We start from the raw sequence: 22,500 nt of genomic DNA on the forward strand, positions 1-22,500 counted from the left end.
ACACACACACACACACACACACACACACACACACACACACACACACACACACACACTCTCCGAAGGTCATGAATTTGTATGACTGAATCTTATCAGCTGTGTGGATGTCTCAGAGGTCAAAGTTCATTCTGCACAATGTTTGTTTGAAGAAGAGATGGTGTGGTTTTACAAACTGACCCCACTCCTCCTCCCTCTCCTCCTCCTCCTCCTCCTTCACCTCCTCGAATTTCATATGAACTTCAGAATGAGGAGATTCAGCTCAAGTTTGTCAAATGATGCGGTCGATGAAAACAAAGAAGGTGCGGCCCAAACTTGGCCCACGGGCCCCGTATTGGGCCTCGGGGAGGCATGACATCAGTGAAAACCCCCAGAGGGATAGTGAAACAAACGTGTGTGTGTGTGTGTGTGTGAGGTTTCCTGTGTCTGACACAGCAGACTAAATAACACACACACACACACACACACACACACACACACACACACACACACACACACACACACACACACACACACACACACACACACACACACACACACACACACACACACACACACACACACACCTGCAGAGATCAGGACTCCCGAACCGAAGCGTCCTGACTCAGCGTCCCTGTCTGCCTCAGTAGATGAAGTGTATTATATTTGCTCCTCTTCCTCACTGACCTTCATCCTCTATGTGTCCAGATGAGCGCGAGGCGGTCCAGAAGAAGACTTTCACCAAATGGGTGAACTCGCACCTGTCCAGAGTGTCCTGCAGGATCACCGATCTCTACATGGACCTGAGGGACGGACGCATGCTCATCAAGCTGCTGGAGGTCCTGTCGGGAGAAAGACTGGTGGGTCACATCGCCGTTAGGGCTTTTATTTTGAAAGGGGGGCAGCGGGGAGGAAGTGAACGAGAAGTGAACACGACATAAAGCAGAAACCCTGAAATCCTTTTTTCCTGCTTCAGACCTCCTGCAGGCTGTTTGACATGTTGGAATTAAACTCAAGATTTTGTCTTGATGACAATCTTCAAAAAATATTGTCAAAAAAATCTGATTGAAACGACGTCACTTAAACTTAAAGACCAAAGACGGTTCAACGTGTTAGAAAGTCTTTAAGTCAGTTTCCCTAAAGATATCCATTAAAAACTTTGTCTTCAAATAAAAAAAATTGTTTTTAATTTAGTTTTCATAAAGTTTTATATTAAGTTTTTCATCTTTTCAGTTTAAAACCTAAAGATGTCATTAACCACCAAACTGGATAAAAATATTAATATTTTGGAGCTAAAACCATCAAATATTCAACATATTGGTGTAAAAAATGTAAACGATTAGTTATCTTTAAATGATAAGCTCAATAAAATTATAAGAAACTGTAAAAAACTGTTTTGAGACAAAAACAAATTTGTTTGGTGTCGTTGTTCATAAAGAACTTTAAATCAGAGTGAAACTTTAAAACAGCAGAAACGTGAAGAAAAGTTTTGTTTCCCGTCGTTCATCATCAGATTTGAGTTTTTACATTTCAGACTGTAAACTGAGAGAAGAGGAAAAATGTTTTTCTCTGTTTCTCTGTTTTTTCTTGACCCTCTGTCGTCGCCATGGTAACAGGAACACATTACTGTCGGCCTCGCTGCATTTCTGTCAGACGTGTAAACTCGCCCGGACCGACCCCCCCCTCGGGATTCCTCCTCTTCTTCTTCTTCCTCTTCTTGGCCGTCCGTCTTCCGTCCGGCCTTTTCTCCGCCTGTCAGACGCACACGGAGAGGAAACACTTCTTCAGGCCGTCTGGTCTTTGTACCGTTTTAATGGAGCAGGAAGTGAAGAGATGATTTAAAGAGAGAGACGGGTGGAGACGGTGATGGTGCAGAGATGGAGGAGAGAACAGCAGCAGACTGTACAGAGGGGGGGGGGGGGGCTTGTGAAAGGACTCATTGAGTGAGTCGATGAACGCCTCCAGCAGCAGCAGCAGAAGAAGAAGAAGAAGAATATAATATATTTCTCCTTAATCCCATAATTCGCTCATCCTGCTCTCAACATCGGGTCGGGGCTCTTTCAGTGGCGGTAAAGACATCGTAGGAGATGATTGGCAGGTCGTAGGAGATGATTGGCAGGTCGTAGGAGATGATTGGCAGGAGGTGTGGCTCCAGGTGCTCAGTAATAATACAGATTTAACGTACAAATCCCGTTCCCCAAAAAGTTTGGACTCCAAAAAGATTGCGTTGATTTGCAAATCACGGAAAGTCCTAAATGTTGCTCATCTGTTGTTGTTTACCTGATTTTGAATTTGATGGCAGGAACACAAACAACGGTCTTCAGAAGTGTTCCTGAGCCCATGCAGTGATTTCCACTTGAGAATTGATACGACATGATATTATGAACCGTAGATGATTAAATCCACTAATTCGTCATAATTTTACGTTGAGGAACATTATTCTTAGACAATCAGAAAGATATTTCATATTTCTCGTCGTATTATTTCAGGATTATTTGACTTCTTTAAAGTAAGAATCCGTTCTGGACGTCCGAGCTGAGTCACTCACAACAACGATGACTCAGCAGAAAGTCTAAAAACAGCTTCTGCTGCTGGAAAGTCCCGCTGCAGCTGATGGAGCAGCTGATGGAGCAGCTGATGGAGCAGCTGATGGAGCTGCATGGATGTGGTTTGTTTTCATGGCTGCTTGAAGGTGCTGATGTCCAGCTGGACGGACTGAGACTTTGTTGGACATCCATCCAGACTCCCTCTGGTCTGAGTCCAGGTCCTCGGTCCCGGAGGTCCTTTCAGCCGCACTGTGTTTACGTGTCCGCGTGAGGAAAAGCAAAGACGGCCGTGTTATTGTTGGACGGCGTCCTGCTCGGTGTTGGACGGAGGACATGTGGTGTGGACGGACCAGATGGAACGTCTCCGCTCTGACGGAGCACACATTTATTTTATTGTGGTCATTTATTATTTCTGTTTAGTTTTGTTTAGATTTCTATTTCCTGCAGATTTAAACACACGAGAAGGACTCATGTTCACCTCAAAGATAAAAGACGTTAGAGATTAAAATACGAGAGTCGGAGAATATGATGGCGGTTTGGAGCAGGAAGTGACCATATTTGGACGAGCTGGGGGAGGAGCCAGCGGTGGATCTCACCGATCTGATTGGAAACCTGACTATACGACGTCCCGCCCACCGATAGCTGTAACCTGACTGCTTTATATCCAGTCTGTAGTTTTATATCCAGTCTGTGGTTTTATATCCAGTTTGTAGTTTTATGTTCAGTCTGTAGCTTTATGTCCCGTCTGTAGTTTTATATCCCGTCTGTAGTTTTATATCCAGTCTGTAGTTTTATATCCAGTCTGTAGTTTTATATCCAGTCTGTAGTTTTATATCCAGTCTGTAGTTTTATATCCAGTCTGTAGTTTTATATCCAGTCTGTAGTTTTATATCCAGTATGTAGTTTTATATCCAGTCTGTAGTTTTATATCCAGTCTGTAGTTTTATATCCAGTCTGTAGTTTTATATCCAGTCTGTAGTTTTATATCCAGTCTGTAGTTTTATATCCAGTCTGTGGTTTTATATCCAGTCTGTAGTTTTATATCCAGTCTGTAGTTTTATATCCAGTCTGTAGTTTTATATCCAGTCTGTAGTTTTATATCCAGTCTGTAGTTTTATATCCAGTCTGTAGTTTTATATCCAGTCTGTGTTTTATATCCAGTCTGTAGTTTTATATCCAGTCTGTGGTTTTATATCCAGTCTGTAGTTTTATATCCAGTCTGTGGTTTTATATCCAGTCTGTGGTTTTATATCCAGTCTGTGGTTTTATATCCAGTCTGTAGTTTTATATCCAGTCTGTGGTTTTATATCCAGTCTGTAGTTTTATATCCAGTCTGTGGTTTTATATCCAGTCTGTGGTTTTATATCCAGTCTGTAGTTTTATATCCAGTCTGTAGTTTTATATCCAGTCTGTGGTTTTATATCCAGTCTGTGGTTTTATATCCAGTCTGTAGTTTTATATCCAGTCTGTGGTTTTATATCCAGTCTGTAGTTTTATATCCAGTCTGTAGTTTTATATCCAGTCTGTAGTTTTATATCCAGTCTGTAGTTTTATATCCAGTCTGTGGTTTTATATCCAGTCTGTAGTTTTATATCCAGTCTGTGGTTTTATATCCAGTCTGTAGTTTTATATCCAGTCTGTGGTTTTATATCCAGTCTGTGGTTTTATATCCAGTCTGTGGTTTTATATCCAGTCTGTGGTTTTATATCCAGTCTGTAGTTTTATATCCAGTCTGTGGTTTTATATCCAGTCTGTAGTTTTATATCCAGTCTGTGGTTTTATATCCAGTCTGTGGTTTTATGTCCAGTCTGTGGTTTTATATCCAGTCTGTGGTTTTATATCCAGTCTGTGGTTTTATATCCAGTCTGTAGTTTTATATCCAGTCTGTGGATTTATATCCAGTCTGTGGTTTTATATCCAGTCTGTAGTTTTATGTCCAGTCTGTGGTTTTATATCCAGTCTGTGGGTTTATGTCCAGTCTGTGGTTTTATGTCCAGTCTGTAGTTTTATGTCCAGTCTGTGGTTTTATATCCAGTCTGTGGGTTTATGTCCAGTCTGTGGGTTTATGTCCAGTCTGTGTTTTGCAGAAGAACTGCCCACACACTGATTTAAAAACAGGAAACTGCTCGGATGCATAAAATACATTAATTTCATGTGTAAGCTGACAGTTTTAAGTCTTCACTGTCCAAACCATCAACTCGTATTATATTATTTAGTTAACTCCTCTCTGCAGCGCCCCCTGCTGCGTGGAGGCCTTCGTTTTGTTTCCATGTAAAACAAGCTGCACATGAACCAAAACTAAAGTCTGAATCCAACAAACACAGCTTTCACAATTATTAACAACTTATCAGCGACAAATATGTGAAATTTCAAATTTATAAAAGCTGCTGTTGCTGTTTTATTTTACTATTTAGTAAGTAATTAAAGGCATTGAAAAAGTAAAAGAATCTCTTCCTTTAAAGGCCAAAAAGTGTTTTTAATGTCCAATATTTTTATGCATCTCAATAAATTTAATAATGTTGTCTTATAAAATGAATGGCTGGATGTGTGTTCTCCGTTTTAAGCCATGAACATCAGTTTTGCAATGTTTACATGAGAAGTTATGAAAGTCGAGGAATACAAAACAGCTGCTTCAGGATTGAAAGTTCTCTTTCACAATGAAAGCAAAGACAAATATGAAAACAAAGCGTGTCAGATTGTGAAGCCGGTCAGCTGTTCCATTGTGTTTACGCGCCGTGTTCAACTTGCTTTTCAGCCCAAACCCACGAAGGGCCGGATGAGGATCCACTGCCTGGAGAACGTGGACAAGGCCCTGCAGTTCCTGAAGGAGCAGCGGGTCCACCTGGAGAACATGGGCTCGCATGACATCGTGGACGGGAACCACCGCCTCACACTGGGCCTCATCTGGACCATCATCCTCCGCTTCCAGGTAAGAGGCGCCCGCGTAAGTTGGCATCCCGCGACGAGGAGAATTTAACTCCGATTGAATCGGAAGGACGCCTCGGTGATGCGGGTCGTTCAGCTGACAGGACACGCAGCCATTTGGCATCCCATAATGAGGGGAACGTATTCAGGTCTAACTCATCTGAAGGATGCGACGGTGATGCGGGTCGTTTGGTCCAACGCCTTCTATTGTTCAGTTATGGGGCTTTGAGCCATTTTGCATCCCAAAATTAGTTAAACAAATGCAGTCCGATAGAATACTTGTGTATTTTTAAAATGTACCATTGTGGATCCCAAAAACAAAACAAAATACATCTCTTGACATTCAGTTTAGGATTTTTAATGACAACAGCTTTCATACTGCACTTAGTTAAACAAGTCACTGATGGTAAAGGGATGCAAAATAGTGCAAACATAGTCGGTTGCAACTGACAACAATGATTAATAAAAAAAAATACTTGTTAATTAATTTGCAATAATGGTTCATTGCGGCCACACAATGTACCATAAAACATAAACTAAATTATTATTTTTACTTTTGAAATGCAAAGAAAAGTTATTTATTATTTCTGCAGATATAAAAGAAGCCGTGTTTAATCTTGAATTATTAATCAGTTAAAAGTTGTCAGTTCAATGACTCCATATTCAACATTAATCTTTAAAGTTGAATATATGAAACGTGTCCTTCGGTAACCAGGCCGACGGTTCAGACGCTCCGTGACACGGTCCTACTGTACGCCGTTGGCGTGCCGCCCGCCGATGATGTCATCACCCACATCCGGGGACAGCGAACAGTTGGGAAAATGGGGGAAAGGGATTTAGCTTTTATAAGCTGTGAGGATTAAAAAACTCTTTTTAGTGGTTTTAAATCCGGCGGTGGAGGATCGGAGGGTGAAATGGAGCCAAGAGCAGGACGGACAGGAGACCTCAGTTAGAGACAGAGACGCTGACGGTGAGGACGAGTTGAGACATTCAGAGACTTTCAGACTGATGGACGGTGATCGATGAAGGTGAGCGAGGGGTGTGTGTGTGTTTGTTTGTGTGTTTTGTGTCTTTGTGAGGACCTTGAATGAAGACAGTTCAGATTTTTATAATAAGGACATCTGTACATGATGAAGACATTTTTAGGCAGTGAAGACACCTGTCTTGAGAAAGTGAGGTGTGTTAGTGGGACATGAGGACATTTTAGAAAGAGAGGACATCTCTCAAGTCTTTTTTAGAAAGCGTGGACATCTTAAGAGAGTGAGGACTGTTTTTGGAGAGTGTGGATTTTTGCAGAGAGTGAGGACATCTTTAGAAAGGGAGGATGTCTTCAGTTCGGGGGACATCTTTAGCCAGTGAGGACATTTTAGGGATATGTGGACTTCTTTTTTTTTAAAGCAGGCATATCGTTAAAATATGAGGACATGTTGGGACAGTTTCAGAAGTGTGGAGACATTTCTAGGAAGTGCAGACATTTTTTGGGAAATCATAGATTTTTGGACAAGAAGACACTTTTAGAAAGAGAAGAAATATTTTTAAAGTAAGGACATCTTTAGAAAGTGTCCTCCCTTTTTAAAGATGTCCTTGCTTTTATAAAGTTCGTCCTTTCCTCTCTTCGCTTCCTCAGAGCTGTTTGACAGTTTCTTTGAGTCCCGTTAAGAAGTCGGTTTGAGTTGAGGGAATGTCTCGATGTCCTCGGACGTCCTGAAGGACAGACGTCGGTGTTGGTGAGGACACCGGAGGAGGTCTGGACTGTCTGAAGGATGAATAATAAGAAAAATGTTCCTTCATGTTGCTTCGCTCAGTATTTGAAGGTTTGATGGTGCGTTCAGGGCTCAGAGGAAAAAAACAGGAAAAGCAACAACTTAAAAAAATACCACGTTGTTCTCGAAACTTTATTTATTTATTGTTTGATATTAAACACAAACTGAACATCCAGATGGTTCTTTTTGATGACGTGATAACTTTGAATCCATCATTTCCTCTAAAACTCACCACTGATGTCCGTGACGCTCATGAAGCTCCGTCTCTGTCCGTCTCAGATCCAGGACATCAGTGTGGAGACGGAGGACAACAAGGAGAAGAAGTCGGCTAAAGATGCTCTGCTGCTCTGGTGTCAGATGAAGACTGCAGGGTGAGTCCTTCCTGCTCCTCTCTGAAGATCATCCAACATGTGATGGAGGTTGTTTTCATTTCCTTCATGAAGCTCCAGGAGGATGATTGAAAAGCTGCTGTCACTTCCTCTTCCTGTCCAGATATCCAAACGTCAACATCCACAACTTCTCCACCAGCTGGAGGGACGGGATGGCCTTCAACGCCATCATCCACAAACACAGGTAGGAGCTCTTCATCTCACCTGTCGGCTCTCAGGGTGGAGATGGACCGTTATTATATAGTTATTAGACAGTTAATAGACAGTTATTATATAGTTATTAGACAGTTATTATATAGCGTTATTAGAGTTATTATACCGTTATTAGACAGTTATTATATAGTCATTAGACAGTTATTAGACAGTTATTGTATAGTTATTATACAGTTATTATATAGTTATTACATAGTAATTATATAGTTATTATACAGTTATTAGACAGTTATTATATAGTTATTATACAGTTATTATATAGTTATTAGACAGTTATTATATAGCGTTATTAGACAGTTATTAGACAGTTATTATATAGTTATTAGACAGTTATTATACAGTTATTATATAGTTATTAGACAGTTATTATAGTTATTATACAAACAACATGTGAAGTGACTCTAACATCCGTCCTTGTGTTGTTCTCAGTCTGCACAGTCTCCTCTTTAACAACAGCAGAGACTCAGCTGATCCGTCAGCTGATCCGTCAGCTGCCCTCAAACCTCTGACATTTAAAACGTTCCTTTATCCTCGTTAAACTACATAAAGCTCATATTCACAACACAAAAACAGGATTCTTCACTGGAACTAAAGTCACTTCCTGTCAACACAAAGACCTCTCAGAGTTCCATCTACATTTAAGCTTTTATATTCAATTCACGATACAATACTACGATACCATATGATAGCAAACAATGTGACATTCGATAAGAAACATTATGATACGATTCTATTTATTACAATACGATAGGATATTTACAATATGATATATTACACTACGACACAATTTAAATACATGACAATATGATGTGGTACAATCAGGTGGAGCTGAATTTAAAAAAAGAAGCTATGTGAGAGTCCTCCGTGTCCTCCATGTCCTCTGTTTTACCTCCCATTGTTCCGTCCTCTGGTTCTCCTCAGACCCGACCTGATCGACTTCGACAAGCTGAAGAAATCAAACGCTCACCACAACCTGCAGAATGCCTTCAACCTGGCCGAGCAGCACCTGGGACTCACCAAGCTGCTGGACGCCGAGGGTGAGGGGGGAACACACACACACACACACACACACACACACTCACACTCACTCACTCACTCACTCACTCACACACACACACACACACACACACACACACACACACTCTGTGGCATCACCATGGCAGCTGTATTAGCGTCCTGATGATGTTGTGTGTGTGCAGACATCAGCGTGGACCACCCCGATGAGAAGTCCATCATCACCTACGTGGTCACCTACTACCACTACTTCTCCAAGATGAAGGCTCTGAAGGTGGAAGGCAAGAGGATCGGAAAGGTGAGCGACTTCCTGCCGACTCCTCGGAGACGTTCAGCAGCTAGACGACGATGTCATCATTATTATCCAAGAAAAGTCACATTCATATTCAGCTTGTGTTCACAGTTAAAGTTTAGTGACAACTGGAGGTAAAAACCAGTCGGAAAAAGGAGGATTTCAAGTGCGAGAGAGGAAAAAGTAAAAGAAATAAAACTTACTTTGTTCATGAAACTGATGAATTCATCCAGAAATGACTGAAAACTAGTAAAGCTGCTCAGATTTCAGTATGTTGAGTTTTATATTGAAGATCAAGCGCGTTAATCTGGATTATTTGTCTATAATTTGGCCTCAATTTAGTCATTTATATCTTGCAAGTTAAACACAAAGTTAAATATGATGTGATTTTATAAACCACCTTAAATTGAACATCTTCTAAGAAACTCCTAAAAACTTTTAAAAAAAGACTTAAATTCTCAAAACATTCAGTTTCATTCTGAGACTAAACTCTAAAATCTAAACTGATTAAAATCTATTAATATAATCATATTTAAATGCTGAAACATCCTCCATATAAAAACTATAGATTACATCAAACCTGAGGAGTTTCTCTTCTCATCCATTTTCTTATTTGTTATAATCAAAATATCAAATCTATATTTATCATAACCAATAAAATGGTCTAGTATCTAAACCATAGATCATCTTTGAGCTCTTTTCCCTGCGTCTCGTCTTCCAGGTGTTGGACAACGCCATCGAGACGGAGAAGATGATCGAGAAGTACGAGTCTCTGGCGTCCGACCTGCTGGAGTGGATCGAACAGACCATCATCATCCTCAACAACAGGAAGTTCGCCAACTCTCTGGTGGGAGTCCAGCAGCAGCTGCAGGCCTTCAACACGTACCGCACCGTGGAGAAGCCACCTAAGTCAGTACCAGAACCAGTACCAGAACCGGAACTAGAACCAGTACCAGTACCAGAACCAGAACAATGTTTGTCCTGAAAACAACAGGAAGTTAATGCTTTTTTTTAATGCTGCGTTCAAATCCCATCGTATTCACCGAGTACAGAAAAGAGTCCGTATGAGCGGCGCCCTCTGGTGGTACTCACCACGTCTGAACTCTAAAAATGTCTATAAGCCTCGAGTTCACGAGTTGTGGCGTTTCCAGAAAGGTCAGAGGTCGTGGAAGTTCATGTTTGGTTGGATGTTCAGATGATAGTTTGTAGTTTTAGTCACGTAACATACACGACTTCCTGTGTTGTAACCACGAGCTCCATTTGAACGCAGCAGAAGCGACTCAAGTGGAACATTTAGTTGATCGACTAAAACATCCAAAAATAAGTTTATATAAAACTTTTAGGAGTTTAAAATGATAAATTATTGATTCATTCATCTGTTTGTACTTTGTGTTGTTCTGATGTTTCCATCTTTTCTCACCTGAAGACAAAAGTCTGAAACTAAAACTTAAAGTCTTCGATCATCACAGCTCGTCACATTTGTAATGCCGTGTGTGTGTGTGTGTGTGTGTGTGTGTGTGTGTGTGTGTGTGTGTGTGTGTGTGTGTGTGTGTGTGTGTGTGTGTGTGTGTTCAGGTTCACAGAGAAGGGGAACCTGGAGGTCCTCCTGTTCACCATCCAGAGTAAGATGAGAGCCAACAACCAGAAAGTTTACACTCCTCGAGAGGGAAAACTCATCTCTGACATCAACAAGGTGACGACACCTGAAAACCTCTAAATGAATCTCTTCCTGCAGCCCCGACGACGCGGCAACGATCACACGTTGTTCTTAAACTTCTACAGCGTCTGATAGTTCTTCCTCGGTGCTGCGAGCTGCATGCGGTTCTCGGCTCGTCTGCTTCTGCTGACCGTGAAAGGTGCGTTTGTTTCAGGCGTGGGAGCGTCTGGAGAAGGCGGAGCACGAGCGGGAGCTGGCTCTGAGGACGGAGCTCATCCGCCAGGAGAAGCTGGAGCAGCTCGCCCGGCGCTTCGACCGCAAAGCCGCCATGAGGGAGACGTGGCTGAGCGAGAACCAGCGGCTCGTCTCCCAGGTAACGGTCGCCGTGACGACGTGTTTGAACGTTTGTTCTCATCAGGAATCGTTCCGTTATTATATGAAGTATTTTAATGATGTATCGATATGTTCCTCTCCTTGTTTCCTTTTTCTACTTCTGTTTTCCTCGTTGCCTGTCATCTCTCCTTTTCTTGTTCCTCCTCTTGTTTCCTTTCCTTCCTCCTCTCCTTCTTTCCTTGGCGCCTTTCTTCTCCTTGTTTCCTGCTGTGTCTCCTCTGTTTCCTTTCCTATCCCGTCATATTTCCTTTTCTCCGTCTTTCCTTGTTTCCTTTCCTAATTCCTGTCCTCTTCCTGCTTCCCTCTCCTCTCTCTTTATATCTTTCCTCCCTCCTCTTCTCGTGTCCTTTCCTCTCTGCTTGTTTCCTGTGTCCTCAGGATAACTTTGGATTTGACCTCCAGGCCGTTGAAGCTGCAACAAAGAAACACGAAGCGATAGAAACCGACATCTCGGCGTACGAGGAGCGCGTCCAGGTCGGTGTTAGTGTTGCGTACGAAGTATTGATTAAAACAGATCTTGAAGCTGATTGGAGGATCTGAGCGGTGATGAATCACTAGAAACCGAAGCCCCTCCCCCTCCCTCTCTCTCTCCGGTGTAGGCGGTGCTCGCCGTGGCGAAGGAGCTAGAGGCGGAGAGTTACCACGACATCAAACGTGTCACGGCGAGGAAGGACAACGTGATCCGTCTGTGGGAGTACCTGCTGGAGCTGCTGAAGGCCCGGCGGCTGCGGCTGGAGCAGAACCTGGGCCTGCAGCGGGTCTTCCAGGAGATGCTCTACATCATGGACTGGATGGACGAGATGAAGGTGGGGGGCGGGGCTTCTGCAGTACGATCCGGAAGGAAAGCCGGGTGGTTGTTGTTGATGTGTTGACCTGGACCCCCCCCCCCCCCCCCCCCCCCCCCCCCCCCCCCCCGGCCTGTCCTCCTGCAGATGTTGCTGCTCTCTCAGGATTACGGGAAACATCTGCTGGGCGTCGAGGACCTGCTGCAGAAACACGCGCTGGTGGAGGCCGACATCGGCATCCAGGCCGACCGCGTCCGCAACGTCAACAAGAACGCCCAGAAGTTCGCCAACGACACCGAGGGTGAGACGACACTGCTCGGGTTTTATTTAACGAACATCCCGTCCTGTCCTTCTAATCATCCTCCTCCTCCTCCTCCTCCTCCTCCTCCTCCTCAGGCTACAAGCCCTGCGACCCTCAGATCATCCGGGACCGGATCGCCCACATGGAGTTCTGCTACCAGGAGCTGAGCCAGCTGGCGGCCGAGCGGCGAGCTCGCCTCGAGGAGTCACGGCGTCTCTGGAAGTTCTTCTGGGAGATGGCCGAAGAGGTGACCTCCTCTTTTATTCACGTCATCGTCGGTCCTTCAGGAAGTTAAAGCAGATATTCTGTCAGATTTCAGATCAGGAACTTTATAATGTCTCCTTATCTGTGTTTATTACATTTTATAGCAGTTACTTGGAAAGATTCCCTCAATATATGGAATAATTAAATAACTCAGATTATTATTAAAATAAACTAGAAAAAGCTTCTGTTGAGTCTCCTGTAACTATGGTGATTGACAGTGTTTAAAACTACGAATTAAAAAAGCAACAGTAAGGACAGTGCGCTAAAAATCATAATCAGTTCATGAGCTAAAACTCATTAAAAGTAATTCATCAAACCTTATTTGTGGATGGAAAGCTTTTAATTTGAAATCAGGGCTTTTAATTTGAAACGGATACAGGAAACTTACTGCATTTGTAGGATTGACTACCCAGTAAATAAATCAGATTTATAGTTCATAAATAAATCGTTGCTTTAAGTTATTTACGTTAGGTAAAATAAATAATGGAGAAAGTTGAAATTTGAATCGTGAACACGAGCTAAAAGTATCCGCAGTTAAAATATATTTTAAAAACAACTAAATATTACATGGTTAATATTTATAGGTTGACAAATGGTAAACCAAAACATATTCTAATAATATCAAATGAAATCGCCGTGACGATGGTGTCTGAGATTTCAGAATAAAAGCGTGACTAACCAGTGTGTGTTGGCGGTCCGTAGGAGGGATGGATCAGGGAGAAGGAGCAGATCCTGTCCTCCGAGGATTATGGGAAGGACCTCACGGGCGCGCTGCGTCTGCTGAGTCAGCACAAAGCCTTCGAAGACGAGATGAGCGGGCGAGCCGCCCATCTGCAGCAGACCATCAAACAGGGCGAGGAGCTGGTAGCCAACGACCACTTCGGAGCCGACAAGATCCGAGAGCGGATCCAGGACATCCAGGTACGCAGCACCTGAGGCCAAAATACATCGAATAAATGATTAGAAATAGGCTGTTCCTGACTCCGTCCCTCCTCCCTCCCTGCAGGAGCAGTGGGCGGCGCTGGAGCGACTCTCTGCCGTCCGGAAGGCTCGTCTGCAGGAGGCCTGCAACCAGCACCAGTTCCAGGTCAAAACAAATCCATGAAATGATCCACATCGCGGCCGAACATTAATCTGCTCCGGATTCAAAACAATAACGATTATTAGACCTTATTAACGAGATGTTTCTGTCTCCGTCTGCAGGCGGACGCGGACGACATCGACACCTGGATGCTGGACGTGCTGCGGATCGTCTCCAGCGTCGACGTCGGCCACGACGAGTTCTCCACTCAGGCTCTGGTGAAGAAGCACAAGGACGTGGCCGAGGACATCGGCAGCTACCGGCCCGTCATCGAGGCGCTGCACGAGCAGTCGCGCACGCTGCCGCCGGAGAAGGCCGACTCGGAGGAGGTGAGGCGATGCGGCCGGCGGACGGACGACACCGATGCGGTTCCATCGCTCGCTGACGATCTCGTGCGTTCGCAGGTCCAGAACCGGCTGGCGGGCATCGAGGAGCGCTACAAGGAGGTGGTGGAGCTGACCCGGCTCAGGAAGCAGGCGCTGCAGGACGCGCTGGCGCTCTACAAGATGATGAGCGAAGCCAACGCCTGCGAGGTCTGGATTGACGAGAAGGAGCTGTGGCTCAACAGCATGGAGATCCCCGAGAAACTGGAGGACCTGGAGGTGGTGCAGCACCGGTAAGGACCGGACCGGAACAAACCCGACCGTTCAAGTCAGACACACGGTTCCTGCAGCGTTCACTTAGTTCTTAATATTCTAAAACGTGGTGAAGTATATAAACTTGTTGACGTTCATTTTTTCAGTTACAGAACAATAAAATATAAAACTGTCCCAAAGACACAAAACAACAAAGAGACAGAAATGAGGAGACGATTTCATTTGATTCAACAACTGAATAATCCATCAATCCAAGACGTCCAGCTCTCAGGAAACATCTTAACAATCAGCCCCTTATTAAAACAGCTTTATATCAATCCATCATCAGATTTATGGCCTCAGAGTTGAAGATTCAGCACAGAACATGTTCAGAGGTTCAGAGGTTCAAAGGTTCAGAGGTTCAGAGGTTCAGAGGTTCAGAGGTTCAAAGGTTCAGAGGTTCAGATGTTCAGAGGTTCAAAGGTTCAGAGGTTCAGATGTTCAGAGGTTCAGAGGTTCAAAGGTTCAGAGGTTCAGAGGTTCAAAGGTTCATAGGTTCAGAGGTTCAAAGGTTCAGAGGTTCATAGGTTCATGGGTTCAGAGGTTCAGAGGTTCAGAGGTTCAGAGGTTCAGAGGTTCATGGGTTCAGAGGTTCAGAGGTTCAGATGTTCAGAGGTTCAGAGGTTCAAAGGTTCAGAGGTTCAAAGGTTCAGATGTTCAGAGGTTCAGAGGTTCAAAGGTTCATAGGTTCAGAGGTTCAGAGGTTCAGAGGTTCAGATGTTCAGAGGTTCAGAGGTTCAGAGGTTCAGAGGTTCAGAGGTTCAGAGGTTCAGAGGTTCAGAGGTTCAGAGGTTCAGAGGTTCAGATGTTCAGAGGTTCAGAGGTTCAGAGGTTCAGAGGTTCAGAGGTTCAGAGGTTCAAAGGTTCAGAGGTTCAGATGTTCAGAGGTTCAGAGGTTCAGAGGTTCAGAGGTTCAGAGGTTCAGAGGTTCAAAGGTTCAGAGGTTCAGAGGTTCAGAGGTTCAGAGGTTCAGAGGTTCAGAGGTTCAGAGGTTCAGAGGTTCAAAGGTTCAGAGGTTCATAGGTTCATGGGTTCAGAGGTTCAGAGGTTCAGAGGTTCAAAGGTTCAGAGGTTCAGATGTTCAGAGGTTCAGAGGTTCAGAGGTTCAAAGGTTCAGAGGTTCAAAGGTTCAGATGTTCAGAGGTTCAGAGGTTCAAAGGTTCATAGGTTCAGATTTTCCGTCTCACCAACAGAAACACTGAAGATGATTAACAGGAAAGTAAAGAAATGATTTGTAACTGTTGGACGCTGCAGAGAAGGACTGTGGGAACCAGAGCAGGAAACACCAGGTTCACCGTGTTTACAGGGAGTGTGTGTGTGTGTGTGTGTGTGTGTGTGTGTGTGTGTGTGTGTGTGTGTGTGTGTGTGTGTGTGTGTGTGTGTGTGTGTGTGTGTGTGTGTGTGTGTGTGTGTGTGTGAGTGAGTGAGTGAGTGAGTGTGTGTGTGTGTGTGAGTGTGTGTGTGTTTTTACACTGTAAAAACCCTCAACATAAAGAAATGTGCCTTAAAATTGTGATTTAACTGAACTTTGTGCAAATAATGAAAAGTTATCAAACAGTTTGAGATTTGAAAAAGTTGAAGTGAACTTTCTCCCAGACATGTTTAAACATTGTGTAGGATAATGACATCATTCATCAGTCAAACCATCCTCCTGTGATTTAGCCCTGATTTTAGGACACTGTCCACTCCAGACATCCCCAACCGATCTGTATGTGTTACCGTGGTAACGGCATAGCTGCCCTGGTGATGCTGCTCCGTGGAGACGAACCTTCCGCTCTCTGATTTGAACTTTAACTCTCCGTCTCCGTCCAGGTTCGAGAGTTTGGAGCCAGAGATGAACAACCAGGCATCCCGGGTTGCCGTGGTGAACCAGGTTGCCAGGCAACTGATTCACAGCGCACATCCCAGTGAGAAGGAGATCAAAGCCCAGCAGGACAAACTCAATACCAGGTAACCGAACCGGGATTAAAGAAACTCGTAAACTGGGATTATCAAAATAATTAGTTTGTTTTTAACCAAATAACTCAGATTATATTCATTTATATAAATAAAGTGGGATTATCAGGTTTACCGGTTTCTTTAACAACGGAACTGACGTTATCCTCATACTTTAGTTTCTTTAAAACATATTTCTGTAGTTTATGAGCTCATTAATTGGGATTTAACCGTGAATCAAACCTGGATTAAAAGAACAAATCAGGAAATGAATTGAGAAACAAAACCGGGACTTTGGTGGAAATTTTCATTTCAATTTGAATCCTAAAACCTCCAAAGTTTGAATAAACTGACTTTAAAGACTTGACATGAGTCTGAACATGTAAATAAAGATGAATCAATAAAGCATTTGATCAGTTAATCAGAGGATTGATCAGGTGGCTGAAGGTTGAATCCTTTATAAAATACACCAGTTAATCGTCCGTGCGTCCGTCCAGGTGGAGTCAGTTCAGAGACCTGGTGGACCAGAAGAAGGACAGTCTGAGCTCGGCTCTGGGAGTCCAGAACTACCACCTGGAGTGCAACGAGACCAAGTCCTGGATCAAGGAGAAGACCAAAGTACGGACCGGACGGAGATCGTCCAGAACTCATGTTTCAGGTTAGAGACAAAGAAGCTCCGTTAATATGAAGCGTGTCCGTCTCCTCCGTCCTCCGCAGGTGATCGAGTCCACCCAGGAGCTGGGCAACGACCTGGCCGGCGTCATGGCGCTGCAGAGGAAGCTGACGGGGATGGAGCGCGACCTGGCGGCCATCGAGGACAAGCTGGGCGACCTCGGGAAGGAGGCGGACCGCCTGGCCACCGAACACCCGGAGCAGTCCGAGGCCATCACGGGACGCCTGGCCGAGATCACCGGCGTCTGGGGCGAGATGAAGGTAACGGGGCCGTCTGGGGTCAAAGGTCACGGATCATGACACCGACAAACCCGACGTCATCTCTGTCCCCGTCCCGTCCGTCTGCAGGACTCCATGAAGAACCGGGAGGAGTCTCTGGGCGAGGCCAGCAAGCTGCAGCAGTTCCTGCGCGACCTGGACGACTTCCAGTCGTGGCTGTCGAGGACGCAGACGGCCATCGCCTCCGAGGACATGCCCAACACGCTGGCCGAGGCCGAGAAGCTGCTGACGCAGCACGAGGGCATCAAGAACGAGATCCACAACTACGAGGAGGACTACCAGAAGATGCGGGACATGGGCGAGATGGTGACGCAGGGCCAGACGGACGCGCAGTACATGTTCCTGCGGCAGCGGCTGCAGGCGCTCGACACCGGCTGGAACGAGCTGCACAAGATGTGGGAGAACCGGCAGAACCTGCTGTCCCAGTCTCACGCCTACCAGCTGTTCCTGCGGGACACCAAGCAGGCCGAGGCCTTCCTCAACAACCAGGTGAATCCACCGCGTCATCACTTCCTTCTTTTCGTTAGATGAACGTCTTTACATTCAGATGAAATAAGACCTTTTTAAATCGCTCTGGGAAACTGAGATGGACGTATGTGACTGACAGCAGAAAGCAGGAGACGCTCACATTTAAAGGAGCGTTAGAGGACGTGGAGGACATCCGAGCTGAAGGCGTTTGATCGCGTTGCTACGTGATTAAAAGAAACAGAAACTTTAACAGTGGAGCTTCAGAGAGGAACATCATGTGCTGAATATTTTCTTCTTGTCCGTCTGACCTCGTGATGCGGCGAACAATGACGGCATGAAATCTGCCTTTAGAGACGCTGGAATAAACAGTTCACACGTAATCAGAGAACATTCGTAACATTCATACATCCGGCCACACAAGAGTTTTATTGTTTAAGGAAAGACGGCGTTTAAGTGCAAGTTTTGAGTTAGATGTTGAAAATGAATTATAAATATCAGTCGGCTGTCAAACCAAATGAATTTAATGTTCTTTACAGTGTAAATGAATCACGTAATATCACGTATTATATAAAAACAACATGCAGCAGTGATAAATGCATGTTGAGACAGATCGTCAGGGTCATCATCAGTATTTTTCTGAGTGACGTCAGAGGTCTGAAGAACTCTGATTAATAAATGATAATTGGAAAGTATGATATTCAGGGTGAAACCTCCAACCCAGACGGTCAGATGATGCCACCTGCTGGTAAAACGACTTCCTTATAACAACATAATCACATTAAAATGTAGTTAACTCCTCTAAACCTGCCGCAACCCTCTTTGTGTTTGTGTCCACTTTTCACTCTATTAGCTCTTTTTGGTTTCCACCAGTTCCTGAGAAGCGTTCTGCTCTTCAGACGTCTCGTCTCTGACAGCTGAACGATGATTTAACTCTTTTATTCAAGTCAAACGTCCTCATAAATGACAACAAACTCTTGTATTTTGAAAGAAGTCCAGATATTTCTTTGTATTTCCGTCACCAGAGTTCCAGAGTTATTTCTGGCCCCCTGGTGGTCGAAGCGTGTCGTTGTGACGCCGTGTTCCTCTCTCTCCTCTCCAGGAGTACGTCCTGGCTCACACCGAGATGCCGACCACCCTGGAGGCCGCCGAGGCCGCCATCAAGAAGCAGGAGGACTTCATGACCACGATGGACGCCAACGAGGAGAAGATCAGCGGCGTGGTCGACACGGGCCGCCGCCTGGTCGCCGACGGCAACATCAACGCCGAGCGCATCCAGGAGAAGGTGGACTCCATCGACCAGAGGTGACCGACACGCCGTTTCCGTGTTGTCTTTTGATTTATTGAGCGTGTAAATATTCGTGCATGTTTTAGAATTATTTTGAAGGAGTAACTTCACTTTTTTTTTAAAAGACCTGAAAGAAAATAAACGTGTTTTTTGGTTCCTGCAGACACAAGAAGAACCGAGACGCCGCCAGCAGCCTGCTGACGAGGCTGAAGGACAACAGAGACCTGCAGAAGTTCCTGCAGGACTGCCAGGAGGTGAAACGCGTGGTTCACGTGTAGAGCGTGTAGCGTATAGCGTGTGTCTGACTGTCCGCTGATGTCCTGTGCCGTCCGTCTGTCTCCGTGTCCTCAGCTGTCCCTGTGGATCAACGAGAAGATGCTGACGGCTCAGGACATGTCGTACGACGAGGCCAGGAACCTCCACAGCAAGTGGCTGAAACACCAGGCGTTCATGGCCGAGCTGCAGTCCAACAAGGAGTGGCTGGACAAGATCGACAAGGTATATATATAATATAATATATATATATATATATATATATAAAATATAATAATAATATGTTATTTTTGTTAATAAAGTGAGTTTTGTTTAAATGTACTTTGTCGTTAATACTCCTGCAAAGATCACAGCGTTTGCTTGAATTTGCATTTAATTGTTGCGATCGTGTGACGTCGCTGTAACTTTTCACACATTTTTCTCCACGTTTAAGTCGACTCACGGCGCCACCTGCTGGTGTGGAGGGTTAAAAAAGATCTATTTGTCTCTTGAAGCGCGACGTATTAGAAATTAGGTCTGTTTTGGCTTTTTGTTTGTTTGTTCGTGCTCTGACTGCCGAGTTTCCTGCCGACGCGGCGTGTTTCAGGACGGGCAGGCGCTGATGGCGGAGAAGCCCGAGACGGAGGCCATGGTGAAGGAGAAGCTGGGCGCCCTGGCGAGCATGTGGCGCGACCTGGAGTCCACCACGCAGACCAAAGCCAAGTGTCTGTTCGACGCCAACAAGGCGGAGCTGTTCACGCAGAGCTGTGCCGACCTGGACAAGTGGCTGGGCAGCCTGGAGGGGCAGCTGCAGTCCGACGACTACGGCAAGGATCTCACCTCCGTCAACATCCTGCTGAAGAAGCAGCAGGTGAGAGGAGGAGGGGGCGGGGCCGGGAGGAGGGGGCGGGGCCGGGAGGAGTGCCGTTCAGGGACGTTAGTGAGATTTGGACGGAAGATGTTTTCGTGTGTTTTACCGTCGAGTGTCTGAGCCGTCGACATCGTTAGCCTCTGTGGCTTCTGGACGCCCCCCATGTTGCCGTTGCCTAGCAACAACGTTCTGCCCGAAGGCTAACCATACAGTGCACGCGACTTCCTGTGTTGTAACCACGAGTTTCATTTGACCGCGGGGACGCCGTCCGTCCGTCCTCTAGAGGAGGACATTCGCCCTGAATTTAGTCCGTCAGGCTGAATTCCTGAAAAGAAACTACTCCATCCTGTAACTCCTCCATTTCTACCGTCCTGCAGGTCCAACCAGCCTTTACATAATTCACACACTCAAACACACACACACAGAGACACACAGAGACACACAGAGACACACAGAGACACACAGAGACACGCAGAGACACGCAGAGACATGCAGAGACACACAGAGACACGCAGAGACACACAGAGACACGCAGAGACACACAGAGACACACAGAGACACACAGAGACATGCAGAGACACACAGAGACACACAGAGACACACACTCACACACTGGTTATGTAATCTCTCGTTCGTCTGTCTTTGTGAGGACATTTTATGAAGAAGTGGAAGTCGTCCCTGTGTGTGTGTGTGTGTGTGTGTGTGTGTGTGTGTGTGTGTGTGTGTGTGTGTGTGTGTGTGTGTGTGTGTGTGTGTGTGTGTGTGTGTGTGTGTGTGTGTTGGAGGAGGATCATTAGCCGTGTTTGATCTGTTAAATACAGAGAAGAGAAGTAAATCCTCTTCCTCCTCGTCTTCATCTCGCTCTGGTTTCCATCCAGACTCGACCTGTTGTTGTTGTTGTTTACTCTCAGACTGTCTTCACACCATCTGGCTGCTGCCGGTGTTTTGATTTGTTTTTTTGGAGGTAAAGATGCGACGAGGGCTCTGAAGTGTTTTTATTTTTGTAACAGCAGCTCTTCTGCTTTTTTTGTTTGTTTGTTTGTTTGTTTGTTTTGGGTCCAAACGTGTCACTGTTCTGTTCATTTATTTAATTTGTTTTCTTTCATTTTGATTTTAATAGATTTTATTTTAAAGCAACTTGAGGACGTTTCTGATTTCAGATGAGGACAAACTCTTCTGGTTCCGTTTCATTTCAATATTTTTTTTTTTTTGTTATTATTTTTTTTATTTTGTCTTTGATATTTTTATTATTTTTGCATTCTGCTATGTCTCAGGACATTTTGCACTTTTTATTTGCTCCTCATCAAAACAGGTTTTTCTTCAAATCATTTCTTAAAATTTGATAATTTGATTTTATTCATTAGCTTGAAAAATATTCCATATTTCGAACATGTTATTTCAACATTGGGCTGAAAGAGTTTCAAGTTTTTATATTTTAAATCGATGATTTCATGTTTTTTTGGAGGAATTCCAAACAAACTGTTTTTATTCCGTCTTTAAAAAAAATATTGAGTTTCCTCTTTCTTTTTTTGTGTGAAGTGTCGTTCTTTAGTTTTAGTTTTTATTCTGTCGGACTCGAAGCCTCCCGATTGTTTCATTTCTGTCTTTTATCTTCCGTCCTCATCTCTGCATTGATGCTGCTGAATGTTGACGGACGCAGCAGCTCGTTCTCTCTGACCGACTGCGACCTGTCCTCCTGCAGATCCTGGAGAGCCAGGTGGAGGTGCGTCAGAAGGAGGTGGAGGAGCTGCAGAGCCAGTCCCAGGTCCTCAGCCAGGAGGGGAAAGGCTCCGAGGAGGTGGACGGCCAGCGGATCAGCGTGGAGACCAAGTTCCAGACGCTCCAGGACCCTCTGAAGAAGAGGCGCGACAACCTCATGGCCTCCCGAGAGATCCACCAGTTCAACCGGGACGTGGAGGACGAGATCGTGAGTACAGCGTCTGAAACCTGGAGGCAGAAAAAGGAGGAAAAGGAGTTTCTCCTGCTGACTGAAAACTAAAACTGAAACCTGAACACGCTGCAGGTTTCACAGAAATGACCGAAACAGGAACCAGAACCAGAGAGAGGTCAGGAGGGGACGCCCCGCTGGTTCTGTAGTCGTAGTCGGGTTTACTGGAAGTCCTGCTGTGAGAGTGGTTGTCATAGCAACTGCATCAACCGTTACAACGGAGTTAGCGGCGCGTTTAGTAGCTATTAGCTGCAGGTTGCACACTTGTAGCGTTAGCGGCGTTAGCTGCAGCAGGAGCGGTTGTAATATCCTCAGAAGTAGCATTAGCAATAATACTGCTAGCGGTGGCATCAGCTGTGGCGTTGCCATTAGCAACAGTAGCATCAGAAGTACTGTAGAGATTGTTGTGTATTATTAACATCATCATTAATACTGTGTGTGTGTGTGTGTGTGTGTGTGTGTGTGTGCGTGTGTGTGTGTGTCTTTGTGTGTGTGTGTGTGTCTGTGTGTGTGTCTGTGCGTGTGTGTGTGTGTGTCTGTGTGTGTGTGTGCGTGC

At 45.0% G+C, this 22,500-nt stretch overlaps 1 protein-coding gene across 5 annotated transcripts in view; it reads left to right on the top strand.

Annotated features, from left to right (window-relative positions):
- Positions 1-22,500, top strand: part of LOC138627169 (spectrin beta chain, non-erythrocytic 1-like) — an 88,805-nt gene that overhangs the window by 48,092 nt on the left and 18,213 nt on the right. For all 5 annotated transcript variants that reach the window (XM_069709321.1, XM_069709322.1, XM_069709318.1 and 2 more), the window contains 26 exons: positions 685-836; positions 5,278-5,451; positions 7,490-7,581; positions 7,703-7,783; positions 8,734-8,849; positions 9,012-9,124; positions 9,840-10,027; positions 10,694-10,811; positions 10,990-11,148; positions 11,547-11,642; positions 11,768-11,974; positions 12,101-12,254; positions 12,350-12,501; positions 13,221-13,439; positions 13,525-13,605; positions 13,722-13,928; positions 14,004-14,215; positions 16,047-16,184; positions 16,667-16,787; positions 16,887-17,102; positions 17,190-17,609; positions 18,688-18,890; positions 19,037-19,127; positions 19,225-19,371; positions 19,733-19,996; positions 21,699-21,923. In XM_069709321.1, coding sequence (XP_069565422.1) covers positions 685-836; positions 5,278-5,451; positions 7,490-7,581; positions 7,703-7,783; positions 8,734-8,849; positions 9,012-9,124; positions 9,840-10,027; positions 10,694-10,811; positions 10,990-11,148; positions 11,547-11,642; positions 11,768-11,974; positions 12,101-12,254; positions 12,350-12,501; positions 13,221-13,439; positions 13,525-13,605; positions 13,722-13,928; positions 14,004-14,215; positions 16,047-16,184; positions 16,667-16,787; positions 16,887-17,102; positions 17,190-17,609; positions 18,688-18,890; positions 19,037-19,127; positions 19,225-19,371; positions 19,733-19,996; positions 21,699-21,923 — 4,346 coding nt within the window. The remainder of the gene's footprint in view (positions 1-684; positions 837-5,277; positions 5,452-7,489; positions 7,582-7,702; positions 7,784-8,733; positions 8,850-9,011; positions 9,125-9,839; positions 10,028-10,693; positions 10,812-10,989; positions 11,149-11,546; positions 11,643-11,767; positions 11,975-12,100; positions 12,255-12,349; positions 12,502-13,220; positions 13,440-13,524; positions 13,606-13,721; positions 13,929-14,003; positions 14,216-16,046; positions 16,185-16,666; positions 16,788-16,886; positions 17,103-17,189; positions 17,610-18,687; positions 18,891-19,036; positions 19,128-19,224; positions 19,372-19,732; positions 19,997-21,698; positions 21,924-22,500) is intronic.

This window comes from Brachyistius frenatus, unplaced genomic scaffold (genome assembly GCF_029030835.1).
Source record: "Brachyistius frenatus isolate BFR_SWC_R1_liver_20210118 unplaced genomic scaffold, ASM2903083v1 Contig_82, whole genome shotgun sequence".
Lineage (NCBI taxonomy): Eukaryota > Metazoa > Chordata > Actinopteri > Embiotocidae > Brachyistius > Brachyistius frenatus.